This window comes from Theropithecus gelada, chromosome X, assembly GCF_003255815.1.
Source record: "Theropithecus gelada isolate Dixy chromosome X, Tgel_1.0, whole genome shotgun sequence".
In the NCBI taxonomy this organism is placed as follows: Eukaryota; Metazoa; Chordata; class Mammalia; order Primates; family Cercopithecidae; genus Theropithecus; species Theropithecus gelada.
In genome coordinates, this window is record NC_037689.1 from 145,840,711 (window position 1) to 145,856,103 (window position 15,393).

Consider the following 15,393-nt stretch of genomic DNA (forward strand, 5'->3'; position numbering starts at 1 on the left):
AGGTTGCAGTGAACCGAGATCATACCACTGCCCATGCGCTACAGCCTAGGTGACAGAGTGGGACTCCATCTCAAAAAATAAAAAAAATAAAAAAAAAAGAAAATTGAAGTATATCTTTAGAAGGATCATTCTGGATATTGCAGCCCATGTGTGGAAACTGCCCCAAATTCAGAGTCATGTCACTCCATTCTAAACTCACGGCAGCACCAAGTGGTTCTGTCAGAAGAGGAGCCACAGTTATGAAAGGTGGTAGTCCCCATGGTGTCCATGGAATTCTTTACAGCAAGCTTCCCCAAATGAACTGTAACCTGGATCATAAGTTCTTCCTAGAAAGTAAGTCAGCCTGACAGCATACCAGGTCAGAAACAAATGCTTCATATTTTAAGTGGAAATCTGTGGTGTGACACAATGACACATGTATCACACGCTGTCAATTTGTTCATTTCCTGTAACTGACATGCACAGTGCAACTTTCTTAAATTAATCCTAATTTTTAGACACTATCTACCAGAATCTACATGACATTGCCTTTAGTACAATTGTACAAATGGAGGATTTCAAGTTCTTTGAAACAAAGATTAGTACCTGGAGACTACAAATTAAACTCCTTTAAAAGTAATTCAAGTCAAAAATCTCACTTTAGAAAATCTGAAAATCAGCATTTCTATAAAACCAATCCTTCTTAAAAACAATTTCTGGTTTTATCTCAGTGGATTGAGTCATGGAGTCTCAGTTTTGATCCTTTCCTGTCAGAAACGATGGCTTTCTGTTGGCCCATGGGTTCTCCCAGTAGGTTCCTTTTGGTTGGGGTTTTGTGACTAGGGGAAATTGGTGAGGCACTGGCAGGGACAGGGGAGGCAGTCAGAATGGGAGAAGTCAACAGAGGGAGAAGAATCAGAGGGAAAGAAGGTTGTGCCTGCAGTTTCTAAAATATTCGGTTGAACTGAGAGTTCTGAAACTGGGGCCTGAGGTGGGTTTTGCTAGGTAAGAAAGGAGCTTTTCCAGCCAAAACAAGGGCATTAGGCTGGTGAGGAGGAATATTCCATCTTAGCTAAGATACCATAGTGAGTGGAATGAGAGGGAAGCAACTGAATCCCCACCACAGGCTAGATGACAGCTAGATGATCCCAGTATGACAGCAGCAGTGGGCCCTCCCTCCAGATAGCCTTTTTATTTCCTCTTGCTACTGTCCTCCATGCAAAGTGCTTTCTCCTCCCTCCTGCTAGCTTTTGGTGGAGGAAGCATGGCTCGGATCCAGCATCCTGCCCGAATATTTGAGGATTCATTGAAGAGCTGAGTTCTTGGGCCCCTGGCCCCATCACAGCCAGAGATGCACAGAGTGAGGAGGAAGGGAAAAAACACACCTTGGATCAGAGAAGACAAAGCTTCTATCTTGCCCAGTAGCTGATGCTCAGTGAGCAGGTGCCAGGCCCGGGCCAAGAGACCTCAGGGACAGCCTGGCCCCTTCAGTGTTGCTTGTCTTAGCCTCATCTCTGTTTGAGGAGCGTGGCTAGGAAGTGGGAGTTCCTTCTACCCAACTCAACCTTCCTGCTTGGTTTTGATCTCAGGAAGGGAAAGCCCCTGCCCCTCTTTTGAAGCAGCAGCTGGCACCGCTTGTCTCTTCTCTCCTTCCCGCAGGCACTTCTGTTCATAGTGCTGCCTCTTGCTGGCTCCTTCTGCTTCTGCTTGGTCCTCCTGCTGATTGGGAAGAAAGTGCACCAGTGGAGTGATGGGGGGCTGGAACTCTTAAAGGGGAAGCTTTATTTCTGTTGAAAATTTGTTTGCTTAGCATACTATTTGTTTTTCTATCTTTCCCCATTAAATACAATTTTGTGAGAAAAGTAAACCAGAAATAAAGTGACCATAATCACCATTTAAATGTTAATTGTAGATGTTCTGGCTTTCCTGTAAGGATTTTCAAGCAGATCAAGTACTAATGCTGGCAACAATCATTAGCAGTCAAATCCAATTTGAGGATTTTTTACTGAAGGCATAAAGGTTGTGGGCCACAGATCTGAGCGAGGCCGTCCTTGTTGCTTTAAGGGCTCTCAGAATAGGGCCGAATACTAGAATTCTATGAATAAACAAGGCACAGAGATAATTTGAAAATCCCCAGCACCATTTTTGCCAATAACTGTTTCTCCATAGTCTTTTTGACCATCCGAGTTTATAGGTAGCCAAATCTACAAGTCACTTTGAGATGTAGTCTCCCCTTGGCTGCCCACTGGTTGATTTTCCATCAATCAACCAGTATCTGTTGAGGACTTGGTCCCATGCAAAGTAAATAGAAATCTAAGCAAAGTCCCACTGGATGCTTGAGTTGCAGAGCCTTGTTTCTCTATGTTAATGATGTGCTTTTTTCCCCCGGCATAAAACAATGTGAAAGAGACCAGACCCTGGGTCCCTTGTAGCTCAAATGCTGAAGTCATTCATGGTTGGAGCTGAGGCACCTTCTACTGGCTTCAGCCCTGGAAGAGCTTCCCAGGTTCTAGGTTCTAATCTGGGATCCCCCTCTAGGGGAAATATCAGATCTTGAGTATTTTAATGTCTTGGGGCCTCTGTTTCTTCAGGGAAAAAAAATGAAGTTAAAAGCTATTTGGATGATTTTGGTAATATGAGATAATACTGTAGAAGCATATTCAAATAGAAGGGAGAATGTCAGAGAAGTATGAGCCAGAGGGCTGCTGGGTGTTTCATGGGGAAACTGAGGCCCAGATAAGTGACTTGCTTGGAGTCACACAGAGAGCTACTGGCACCCTGCTCTGTCAGGGTTCAGTCTACTGTCCTTCCCAAGAGAGTTCTAGCCTTAGGATTTGAATAATATGCCAATACTATTCCCTCTGTATAACGATACGAAGAAGGCAAATTAGATGCCCGGGACTCCAGAATGCTCATGTCCTGAAATGCCAGAAACCGGTCCCGCCCCTTCCCACAGGCCTTTCTCTGCAAGGAGGCCAGGGAACGTTTCCCTCCAGGGAATTGGCTAAAGGGATCCACCCCTTCCTGGGGTCCCTTCCTGGACCAGAGGTGGAGGTTGAAGGGAGTAGGAGGCTCTGTTAAACCCTCCACGTGCAGAAAGAGAATTTCAGGCCAGAAGGGAGACGGGCAGCCGGTGCGTGGGATACTGGGCACACACCCAGTGGTTTTCCCATTTCTCAGAGGAAGAGCGTGCAGAAGTCTTTTGCTCAAGGCACCTGGTGACTGTGCGAGGAAAGTGACAGTGGAACCCAGTTTAACAGTGTCCCAACCCCGAACTCAAGGACCACACAAGGGCAGTCATTTGTTCCTATCCTTGCAGCCCACTGAATCCAGGGCCTACAGCTCGCCGACCTACTAGGTGCGCGCCTAAAGGCATGCCTGGAGGGCCTGGGTGCGGGCACGTGGAGCCACGGGGACGGTGAAGGTGACCGCCTTCTCCTTCCTGGACCCGCATGCTACGCACTACAGACCTGAGGGATGCTCAGGCCCGCAAAAGTTTGTTCCACTACTCGGGGGCTCAAGGAGCTGTGCTTGAGGTGACAGGGGGCGACCTTCAACCCCAGGGCTGTTTGTGCTGTCTTTTCTAGATCGAAACTAATTCCCAGTGGGGCGGGGGGTGGGCTGGGTTTCAGAGAGGGGTCGCATTCCCCAAGCCAGCGTCCGGGTCCCGCCAGCCCACCTCCTGTATCCCTGCCACGGCGGCCCCTGCGTCCCGGGTCCGGGTCCGCGTCCGGGTCCGGGTCCGGGTCCTCAGCTCTGTGGCCGCTCCCACTAGCTGATTTTGACAGTGGGGGGTGGGAGGGGGTTCCTGAACGGCGGGGGCGGGCACCGCAAGCCCCTGCCAGATCCGGGGATGATAACGTGCCTGCTCCATGTCGCGGCTTCGAGCTGTCCAGGCTCCGCCCCCTGTGAGTGTGTAAGTGTGTGATGCTGCCGCGGCCGCCGCCGCCGCCTGTGCAGCCGCTGCCGCCGCCGCCGNAGCGCAAGACCAGGCATCTCCAGCGCCCGCCCCTGCTGCCGATGCGGCCCGCACACTTTTAGCTGGGCGGGAGGGCTGGAGAGCCGGGCCGCCGAGAACCGCCAGCGAGCTGTGCCGAGAGTCGCGCCGACCCGCTGCGATCAGGGACAGGCGCCCACCCGCCGCCGCCGCCCGACCGCTATGGATCTATTCGACTTTTTCAGAGACTGGGACTTGGAGCAGCAGTGGTAGGTGTTGATTTTTGCCTTCTCCTTTGATGAGCGAGTCTCCTGGCGAAGTCTGAGGTTTTCGCCTTTGTTAAGAGGAGCTGGAGCTGTCGTGGGGGGCGCCCCGGACTCCCTCCCACTTGCTCTCAGCCACCTCTGGCCCCGGCCGCGCTGACTCCTAGGTCGGATGCCAGGGTGGGGGGAGGTGCGGGAAGAGGGAGGGATGCGGACCCTAAAGCGTCGCTTTGCGCTCCAAGTCTAAAGAGTTGCATTTGGCTCACATCGAATTCGGTGCCGCCCGAGAGCTGAACCGCACGACCTCCCAGGCGCTTTTCTCTCGGAGCGGCTCGCGGGTCTGGCCTCCTTGAGCCCCGGATGCCGCCCGCCCGAAATGCCTCAACTTTCCAGGTGCCCAACGCTCGCGGCCGGCCATGGGGGAAAGGCAACGGCCAGGTGCCGCCGGCTGCCCTCTGCTTCCTCGGTGGCCACCGCCCCCGCTGCCGCCACCTCCATCCCTGCGCTGCGCGGCGCGCACACCTTTCCTTCTGCCGACTCAGCCCAAGTCCCCTGCACTCCTGGGTGGAACAGCGGCTTTGGGGGCCACCACTCAGGGGACCTTGGTTCGGGGCCGACTTCGGCGCTTGGCTTTCAAGACTGAGGGTTTTCGGAGTTGGCCCCCAAAGTCCGCAGCTCTGATGTCAATGCACATTTAATTACCGGCTGGACCCCCGTCGGCCTCCCACTGAGAGGCAGCCGTAGTTTTTTGTAATGGGCATCCAGCTCGGATTCAAAGGTTGAGTCAGCTCTTCACAAAATACCCTAAACTTGTCGCTGAGACATTTTGAAAGATGGTAGAAAGGTGACTGGGGAGCTGGAAAGTTGTTACTGTCTTAGAGATGTGCGTGCGCGTGTGCATAAATACTGATATACATATCTATTAACTTTTTAAAAACTTCACTTACTACAAACATTATCACAGTTTATTTGTCATAGTATTTAAACATATCAGATTCCCCCCGCAGTCTAAGGAATTAGATAGGGAGGGGGCTCAGTGGTAACCGCTTAAAATTGCATTCTTGGTTATTGCCTTTTAAAATGTATTTAGAATGATCTGTAGTACCTACCAATAGTGCAAAATCTTTTGCAATGTTAAACTACTAGCGGCCGTTGGTTATGAATGCTGTGTATTTTTACAAGGATTTCCCCTGTTGATGTGATATTTTAGGCAATTTCCTTCTTTAAAAAAGGGTCATATGCTTAGCCAACAGCTTCATTATGCCAATCATGCCTCCTTTAGTTGCAAATCCAAGATAATCAGAACTTAAATACATTTTATTTTACAGCAATTCCGGATAAATCCTTGAAGCACAAATTATGCTGTGTCAGTATTAATCTATAAGGCGTTTTTGATACCACGGTTTTATCAGCTCTGTAGAAATACATTGTTACATTAAAAAATGCTGTTATTTGAAAGTAAAAATTACAATAAAATTATTGCTCAATTAGATATGCTCCTGCACACAGCCTTTACTCTGCTTCACTAATTTATTTTGCAGACAACTGATAACCATAGCACTACTATTTGCATACAATTTGCCTAATATATGGTGTGGGTTACATCGTTAATTTAACAGACATTGTTATAATTAATTTCATGGGTATAGTTCAAATGTTAAACATATACAAGGTATTAGGTTTTTAGAAACATTTTTTATATTAATTCCGGTTTAATCTTATGCATATGCAATTGCATATTTAAAGGGGATGGACTCTTTTATGTTTGATTTCTTTAAAAAAAAATGATAGGCTCCCTCACCCCTGTGGGAGGCTTTCTTTTTCTTATCTTAAGGAAAATGCAAAACCTTTTTTTCCTCCAGATCCCTAACTGAGCCACATCAGTTAAGGAGCATAGACTTGGACACTTCGAGAATATTATGTGAAATACTGATTAATTAGTGTAACGCATCTGCATAAATAAGTCTGTCCTTTCCCTCCGTACATGATCCAGGAAAATTTCTCCTTCTTACTGCTCATGAGTGGCACACTTCGTTATGCATCTCTGTTTATAAACATTTGTAATGTGGTTGTGCTTCTGTGTTTTATACAGCTCCACAGAGAAAAGGAAAATAAATGTGACAATAGTGGATGAACTAAAAAGCTTGACATTGTCTTTTCCCACTTCTCTTTGGAAGTCCAGAGCATGCCAGTTACATATTCATTATATGTTTACGTGCCTTCTTTGGGAGTAAATAGCTACTTAAAGTGATGGCCTCCACTCCCCACACCCCCAACCCCCCAGGAAGGCCAAGAAAGGAAGAAAGACCAGCAAAGTTAATGATCTTATTTACCTTTAATTTATTCTTAACATTCACTTGTGGAGCAGTAAGCTCTGAGCTATCTCTACTGCAACCCTAGATGTCTGACAATAAATGGATCAGGACAGCTTAAAAACGAACTCATTTTCCTAGACATAACATACAAAGGCATATGTGTTATTTGCAAACATTTGACTGTAACAAACAAAAAGTGTGTGCCCATTTATAAACACACACATTTGTTAGGACAAATGTAAATGGAAAGGATGGAGTACTAATGATGCTGCAGTGTGCATGTTATGGGCAGTGTTTGGGAATGCTCACATGCCTAATGGAACATACCACTGGGTTTCACAAACTGCAAGAATAACTAAATGGGTCATGCTCTGGACTCGATTAAAGGGCCAAAGCGCAAGTTCTTTAAGATTCCTGAATGAATGAACAATGTTCACCTGAGTTTGAATTTAATATAAACCATTCTGTGAAGGCAAAAAGATGGCACAGATGTCTGTCTGTGTGCATGAAAGACATCACTTGCTCTTAAAGAAAAAGATAAATTTAAAAAAAATCAAATTTCTTCATTTAAATCATTCCATAGTCTTGTTTTTGGTAACCAAGTAAATGAATTATTGAGGTGACTGAAGATCATGTAATGATGTCATTAATCCCCAGTTAAGAGGGGGAAAAAAAAGCAAATTCAGAGGGCCTTTCAGTTCTGTAAGTACCTCCCACCCAGTATTGATTAGTTATTGCTTTGTGACAGGCTAAGGTTCTTTGTGGGGATGCTTACCTTTCCTTCATTGGAAGGAAGGAAAGGAAAGAAAATACAGAAAATACAGAAAGGGACACATTCTTAAAAATTAAAAAAAAAAGAAAAGAAAAGAAAACCACCATGATAGCAAAATCAGAACGTTCAAAAGCCTAGTTATAATTGTAAAGTGATTGTGACAGTGGCTGGCTTCTCACTGCAAGGGACAGCATCAATTGTTTGTAGTTTTTATGTGATGTCTCACAAATAGCCTAATTAGAGGCAAGCTTGCAAACGGGCAGTTATACAGGAAGAGACTTAAACTCACTAAACTGTTATATAAATAGAAAGTTCAAAGGTCTGTGTGGGGCTGTCAAGGCTGAGAAGGGGCCATGTGTCGGCCAGGCTTCTCCTCCTAGGGTAAAGGCAGCCCCAGGGCCTGCCCCAGCAGTCTGAACTGCACTTTCCCCAGTTTTCCTCGACCTTACGAGGGCGGGGCAGTACTGGAGAAGGGGCGGGGGGCTGCTTTCTAGACAAAAGTGAACTGTTTCAGCTCCAGCCGGGCATGGCCCATGCACTGCAGCAACCCGGCTGCCTCCTCCTGTTCTGTGAGCACAGGTCTTCTGAGGCCTCGTTAGCTACAATCCTCCAGAAGAGCGGAACAGGACTGTTTATGGATGGGAAGGTGTGGAGATGGGGGGACACAATCTTTGCCAACTTGGAGATGCTAGGGCTGTGGTGGGGTAAGGGGAGGGGAAGTCCTGTTTTGAATAAGGCCTAGAGATTCCCAGCGTTTCTTGGTCTCTACCTCCATCCATTTATCTTTCCCCTTTTCCCTCTGTGGTCTCTTAAAAGGCAGACTGCCTATGGTCTGTTTTCTTTGCTAGTACAGTATGCATTCTCCCGTGTGTTTGAGCATTCATTCAACAAACCATTTGGGGTTGTGTTTCTTAAGGGAATGTGTTGGTAGGAGAAATATAAGTTGGTGAAATTCACTAGTAAGGTCTCCTCCGCACTCCCCAAACCCTCCAAAGAATGAAAGCTCTCAGTAAATCTTAAGAGGCACATCTATTGGACACCGAAGAAAATTATCTCATGGTAGAAATCAGCTTAATGATAAATGAATTGTTTTGCTAATGATTCAGTCAAGCGTTTAACAACTTTAAAATATACAAATCAAGATAGAAAATGACTGCCTTGAAAATGAATCCATCATTATAGACATAAATGAGATTCCATACATTTAAGCATCCTGTAGATGGATACAAATTATATTGTATTTAAACAGGCTAATTATTACTGAATAGAAATGGTTTTAATGTACTAACCTTTAACATGAAATAAATGCCCATTATTCTTAGCTAAGATTATTTTTGCATGCAAAATTTGCACTTGTTTAACACAATTTCAAAACTGTAGAAGTCCAATGAAATGGCCTTCTCTGGAACAATTTAGAGCTGTGGCCTTAAGAGCTTGTAACTGTAGGTCATACCTCAAAGAGGAAAACTGCCATATACTTGATTAGCCTGTCATGTAGACAAAACAATTTTTGCTGCAGTGACTACATTTTTTACTTGTAATTTTGTTTTTCTTTTTCTGATTGCTGTGGGATAAAGAGAGATTTTAAAAACTTGCTTACTGATAAATGGAAAGAAATGTTACTGATTAAAGAACTCAAGACCAAACTTGAAGAAACCTTTTTGAGTGTGTGTGTGTGTTGTGCGTGTGTGTGTTTCACCTGTGGTGGAACTCAACATTATCATTGCTACTATAATTTGAATGTTTACTCTGTGCCACAAGCTTGAACTAAATTCTGGAAGGACTCAATTTCATTTAATCCTTCCAACAACTTTCTGAGATAGGACCTGTTATGATCCCTGTTTTACAGATGAAGCAATGAAATCACACAGGCACTCACTCAGTGATGCAATCCAGGTTTCAGCATAGACGGAGCTGACCCCAGAGCCTGCAGCATCAACAACTGACATTTTGTCTGAACCTTTCCAACATGTGGAATGCTGTTCCACATGCTATCTCATTTGATCATTGTGAGTTAGAATGTTCAGGTGTTCTTGCCATTTTATTGAATGGCAAATTCAATCTTAGAGAGGTTGTGTGACACATGTAAGTTCACACAGCCTGTTGGTAGTAGAGCTTGCTCAGAAATCCACATCTGCCTATTTCCAAGTCAGGTGCCTTTCCACAAAAGCTCATTGCTTATTATTTATTTTGTGGGTCCGAATATTTATTTAGCTGTCACTGAAACAAATGGATTGGATTGTGTATGTTGTACTTGTGGAAGAAATCTGTGGAATTACCATGTAATTTGACCAGCCCTGGAACTCTGTTTTTTCCTTTTAATTAGAAAGAGAGCAGTCTATATACTGAGTATGTCATTTATGGAAGCCCCTTTCATGAAAATGTGAGAATGGAAAATCATGTGTGTGTGTGTGTGTGTGTGTGTGTGTGTGTGTGTGTGTGTGTATGACAAATCTCAGGTCCATTTAAATCTGAATGCTCAAATTTTGAAGATTTGATACTTGAATATAAAGAAGACCATGGTATACTTTTTGGCTCATTTGGAGCCTCAAAACTGGAGGTGGGAAGTTGGTAACATTTCATTCCAAAGCTTTCTAGTTTACCACTTGTGCTAATTGATTGGACCCTCACAATAACCTTAAAGGTTTGTTAGGATTGGTATTTTAGCTTCATTTTGTAGATAAGAAAACAGAAGCTCAGAGAGGTTAACTTACTTGCCTGAATTTACACAGTAGGTGAATAGTCTTAGGATATGTGTTTGTTGCTCTTTTCGCTGTATCATCACTGTTGCATTAAGTTGTTAATATTTAAATATCCACGTTGCTTCCTAGAGAATGGTGTGTCACTCTCTGGCATCATTTAGCACGGTGTTTTTCCATCACAGGTACTCAATAAACATCTGTTGATTGATGTTACTGTCACATTCAACTCAAAGACTGTTCCATGCAAATGCAGGTCTCTTTCAAGGATAGTTGCTTAGTAAATCCTGGTGATAATACTGTACCTCTGCCTGTGTGATCGTATATTAGTTATTTGTAATTCTTTTCATGTCTTTTAGCCAGTCTGATCTCTTTTGCAGAAAATAAAGAGAATAACCAATGGTTACAGAAGAAGATTAATAGGAAAAGGCAAAAATAGTATTCATGTAATTGGCATGATTTTAAAAAATAGAATTTCTATGAATTCCAAGGTGTGTTTAGCCCAGAAGAAAAACAAGAGGAAAGAATATCTTTTAAGGTACAGCATTATAGGAATTAACGGACTGGTATTGTGTCTCAATCTGCATTGAGAACATTAATAAAGAATGTGTAACAAAAATCTGAGGGAAAAATGAGTGGCCGGAGGGTTGGGATTCCTCCAGCTTTCCTTGAGTTTCAGTCTTTATGACTTGTATTTCATGAGAAGGCTGTTTTTCTACTTAACTACAGCAGATCCACACCATAAATTATCATGACTGTTAAACAAAGGTCCAGCCCTAGGTTCTTCTAATGTAAAACTTTTATGTTACACTTTAATGAAATTTTATATGCATGTTCAAAGCAAGGCACCCTTTACACCGTAGAGAGGGTGATGTTCTGAATTGTTGAATTTATTTTAAAGTAAATCTTTTAGATGACCTTAGCTCCTAACATCTACCTACTTACTGAGCTCAAAAAAAGTTGTCTGAGAACTGAAAAAAATGGCATGATTTAAGCAAAGCTGACAATAGCACTATAGCTAGAACCCGATTTTGATTATGGATTGCTTAGTTTATGGGATGCTGTTTTTCAAATATACCTGTGTATTTTGCTTCATTTGAAAAATAAAATCAGCTAATGTTTCAAAGTAATCTTTGATTTGGTTCTTCAGTAGGTACTTTCCCTTATATGAAGGTGTAAAAGTCACACTTTGAGGAATAAGCTAAGGAAACAAGCTTTATTTTCATTACAAAATCAAAATCACTCATCTGTTTGTTTTTCCAATGTTTCTTTTGTTGGAGAAATAAAAGACATTACTTCCATCCTATGAAGAACAGTTTGTTTTGTTAGATTTCCAAATAAGAGTTCTCTGCATCATCTACCATCTTCAATGAAAACCAGATCTCAGTAGCAGATACTGGTTCACTTGGTGACCTTTATTAAACCATTTTCCTGGAGTCAGTTTTTGTGTTTTGTAGGCAATGTATCTCCTGGAAATAAATAGCTTTGAAATGGTTTCTTTTTTGTATAAGTAAAAAATCATATGCTACTTGTCTTGTAGTGGTGCTGCAGTTGAAATCTCAGCTTTAACAATCACTGGAAGAAGTTGTTTGCTAAAAGTGTGATGTCTTCTTGGTGTTTGGGTTTCTAGTATGGTTTGATCAAACCAACCAAGCAGATGGAATGTATTGTTATAAGGTCATTTTAACCTTTAAACTATGGCAATATGTACATGACACCCTGACTATCTGTTGAACAATGAAAAATGCAATTACATAGACTTTATTTCCCCAATCAGGATGTCAGTCAACTAATGTTTTAATAAATTATTTTTCAAAGGACTGATTGTTTTCATGCCAGGTCGGCACAGCCACAGTGACTAAATTAGACTCAGTGTGATGGATGTTTCTGATGAAGTGCCATGGAGAGGTTTCATCAAGTTGCTATTATTTATTTGCTGCCAAAGTGCTTGGCTTTGGTGTGTAGATGTTAATCAATTCCTAGAAGCTGGAGTTTTAAGGCTGGAGGGCTCCTTTGAATCATGTGATCCAAACTCCTCATTGTACAGGTAAGGAGACTGAGGCCCAGGATGGGAAAATGACTTGCCCAAGGACATCCAGTCAGTAATTGGCAAAACCAGGTCAGGAGCCCTTGTACCCTACTTCAGTGTTTGTCATCTTTCAAGAACTGTTTGTATTGCCTACCTACTCTGTGCCCAACACTTTGCTAGTCAGTCATTTTTAGGGAGAGATAAAAGGCCCGTAGAAGATGACCTCTGGCCTCGCAGAATTTACATTGAAATGTATAGTTAGCATTAGGGAAATAGTATGACATGGACTGTAAGTAAAATAGGAATTCTGGGAGAGAGAGAGAATGCAAGCTAAGTAGACAAAACAATCCTGGTCAAGGCCCATGAAACTCTTTTATCAGTATTAGTACAGTTCAGAGTGAAATGGAAATCCAGAAATTTTTATTGTTTAGGGGACCAGGAGCATTGAATACTAAACGTAAGACAATTGACTTTGGACCCTGAATTATCTGGTTTGACAATAGCTCACATTCATCACATAATTGCCTGAGTCCTCTTTTGCTGTGTGAATGGAGTATTCTCATTAACACAGACAAACATTTGCTGAGGGGCAACCACAAAACTCTCCCAAGAAGAGTTTTGGAAACATTCATGCAAACATTCTTCAAAGAAATACCAAATGAAAATGTGTTTTTTTTCTGAAATAATTGAAACAAGTGTTTGTAAATTGGTACAGTTGCTGGCAAAATGGCCATTTTTCAAAAGAAGTGTTTAGTGTAGCTCTTGAGATGTTCACAAATACATTGCTTCTTTTGCTTTTTCTCCTTTTCTAAAAATATAATTAACTGTTTTGTTTGTTAGGTGTGTACCAACATTTTACCATCAGTATTTCTTTTTTCCTAAAAAGTGAGTTGGTGCCTTGGTACTGTGTGATTGGTGTTGACATCTGTGTTTACGATTAGCTGTTTGGCCACCAAGTAATTCTTTGCCTGGCTATGTCATTGTGCAAATCTCAGCTTTATCTCTGGGAAGCTGCTAGGGAGCAGCAAACCTCCTGCCTCCTCCGCCCCTCAAACTCCCATACTCCTACCCAATCTGCTCAGATGCCTCTCCTCTGTGCTTTCATATCTTCCTGAGCTGACTTCCACCTGGGCTGGATCCTGCTTTCTCCCTTTCCCAACTCTTCCCATGCACCTTTGTTGTTGTGAGTGATGAGAATGTGTCTTTTATTTTTGTGTTCCCAGTGCCTGGCCCAGAATAATGACCTAATGCTGCCAGTCCCGAGTGCAGCATCATTCATTTATTCAATTCGTTCAGGCACTATGCTAGCTCTTCAAAATATTAAATCTAGGCGAGAAGACCTAAAAGCAGTATTAATAATAGTAATAATTTAAGCTAATAATTAGAGGTAACATTTCCTGTGTGACAGGCTCTGATTTGTGTTATCCTATTTCTTTATTTAACAGAGCAGGAAACTGGGACAGAAGGGTTCAGCGACTTGCCCAAGGCCATACTGGTAGTATGTTGCTGAGCTGGAATTAATCCACAGACCATGTGAATCCTTAGCTTCTCTGCTAATCTATAAGGATACCTAGGATAGATGCTATAATAGCTGCAACCGCTGCTTGCGCTGAGGCTCTGTAGTGGACTGGGCTAATGAGGACTTTACCACCCATCCTTAGTATTTACAAATTGGGTTTAAGTTCATTACCAAATATGAGGCATGACTTTCCAGATACCTACTCCAACAAGAGACACACAAGTCTGTTCCTCTTTGGTGTAAGTGGCAGATTCTGTGCTTGGGAGGAAGGTATACTCATCCATAAGCCTGAACTTAATTCAAACTTGACAAGAATGTGAGCTCATTAAGGGTGGAGAGTTTTGTTAGTTTTATTCACTGCTGCCACTGCAATGCTTAGAATAGTGTGTGGTGCACAGTAGGTGCTCAGTTATTTCTTTACTGAATAGGTAAATGGAATGATAGACAAAACTTGCTTAATACTTTGTGTGATCAAATTTTTGAAGAGATAGCTCAAGAGGTGTAAGAATGAGGACCAAGAGAAGTGCTAAAATCACAATGAGCAGACAGGTGGGTACAGGTAGGTGTGTTGCCTTGCCTTCCGTACATACTTTTCTGAAATAGGACGCTTATAGAAATGTTATAAATTAAATGTTCTTTATGTGCATCTTACTTGCCAGGAATACTGTAGGGAAGTCTTTGTTGATGAGCAAAATCTCTCCCAAACAGCCCTAAACTTATCAGATTTGTATACAGCATTTTTAGATTTTAGATTTTTGTGTACAGCATTTTCTTGTCATGACGTATACCTACATTTAGTATCTGCAACAGTGCTTTAAGGGTAATTGTGCAGCCTTAAAAAAAAAAAGGTGTAGCAACTTGTTACCATCCCTGAATTGTAGCTTTCATCTAGTACAAAGAGGGGGAGAACAGACCTGCAACATTTGCTGTGTATTTTTCTCCACACTTTTGTAACATTGTCTCCTCTTAGCTAGATGCCTTGTTTGCTTAATAGTTCCTGCTTTGGAGGCTAACCTGGGATTTGAATTTCCCTAACATACATTTTTACATTGAACACATTTTCTATTTATGTCTCTGGAGAATTCAAATTACAATTTCATACCAAGGATATGCAGAAAAGTTTCCACACGTGCTGATTTTTAAGAAATCTGTAAGATAATTTGGTAGGGAAAGAGGATTCGCATTTACAGAGCATTATGGCATATACTTTACAAACATCACCTCATTGAACAAGGACCCTAAAAGATAAGGGTTTTCACCCCCATTTTACAGATAAGAAAGATGAGGATCAGAGGGGTGCACCCCTAACTTTCTCAAAGTCACATGATTAGCCAACAGCAGAGCCCCAAGTTTCTTGGACCCAGAGATCACATCCCTTCTGCTATAACCTGCCTTCACAGAGTTGAAGATGAGCTGATAATAGAGTTTGTTGGGTACCTTCAAAGTACTAAAAGTAATCTGGAAAAACACCCCTGAATATTCTTTTATTATCTTCAAATTGCAAAATTAAAGGTAGCAGGATGCAGGTCCAGAAGATAGACAAAAACATGAGATGACAAGGACATTTAGGAAATTTTAGTGAGAGTGAAACACCCAGCCAGTTAAGTGAACCAGACTTTAAGGTACATACTAGGAGGACAGACTGTAGATAATTAATGGGTCTTTAATAAATTGGGTCTCATGATCAGAAATGAAACTTATCTGAATATTAGTTACAGATCCAGAAAAAACTCAAGAGCCATGATGGACCTTATAAAAAAAATAACAGTTAAAAGTTAACTATATCTCTTTTGCTACAATTAGGCATTTCGGCCATTTAGTTTTGAAGTTCTGTAACAGTTTAAACTTCAACAGTGCAAATGTATTCAGACTGTAAGTGG

At 42.4% G+C, this 15,393-nt stretch overlaps 1 protein-coding gene across 5 annotated transcripts in view; it reads left to right on the forward strand.

Moving 5' to 3' along the window:
* Positions 1–3,930: 3,930 nt before the first annotated feature.
* Positions 3,931–15,393, forward strand: part of AFF2 (AF4/FMR2 family member 2) — a 503,764-nt gene continuing 492,301 nt past the window's right edge. For all 5 annotated transcript variants that reach the window (XM_025372179.1, XM_025372181.1, XM_025372180.1 and 2 more), the window contains exon 1: positions 3,931–4,185. In XM_025372179.1, coding sequence (XP_025227964.1) covers positions 4,139–4,185 — 47 coding nt within the window. In that variant the 5' untranslated portion in view covers positions 3,931–4,138. The remainder of the gene's footprint in view (positions 4,186–15,393) is intronic.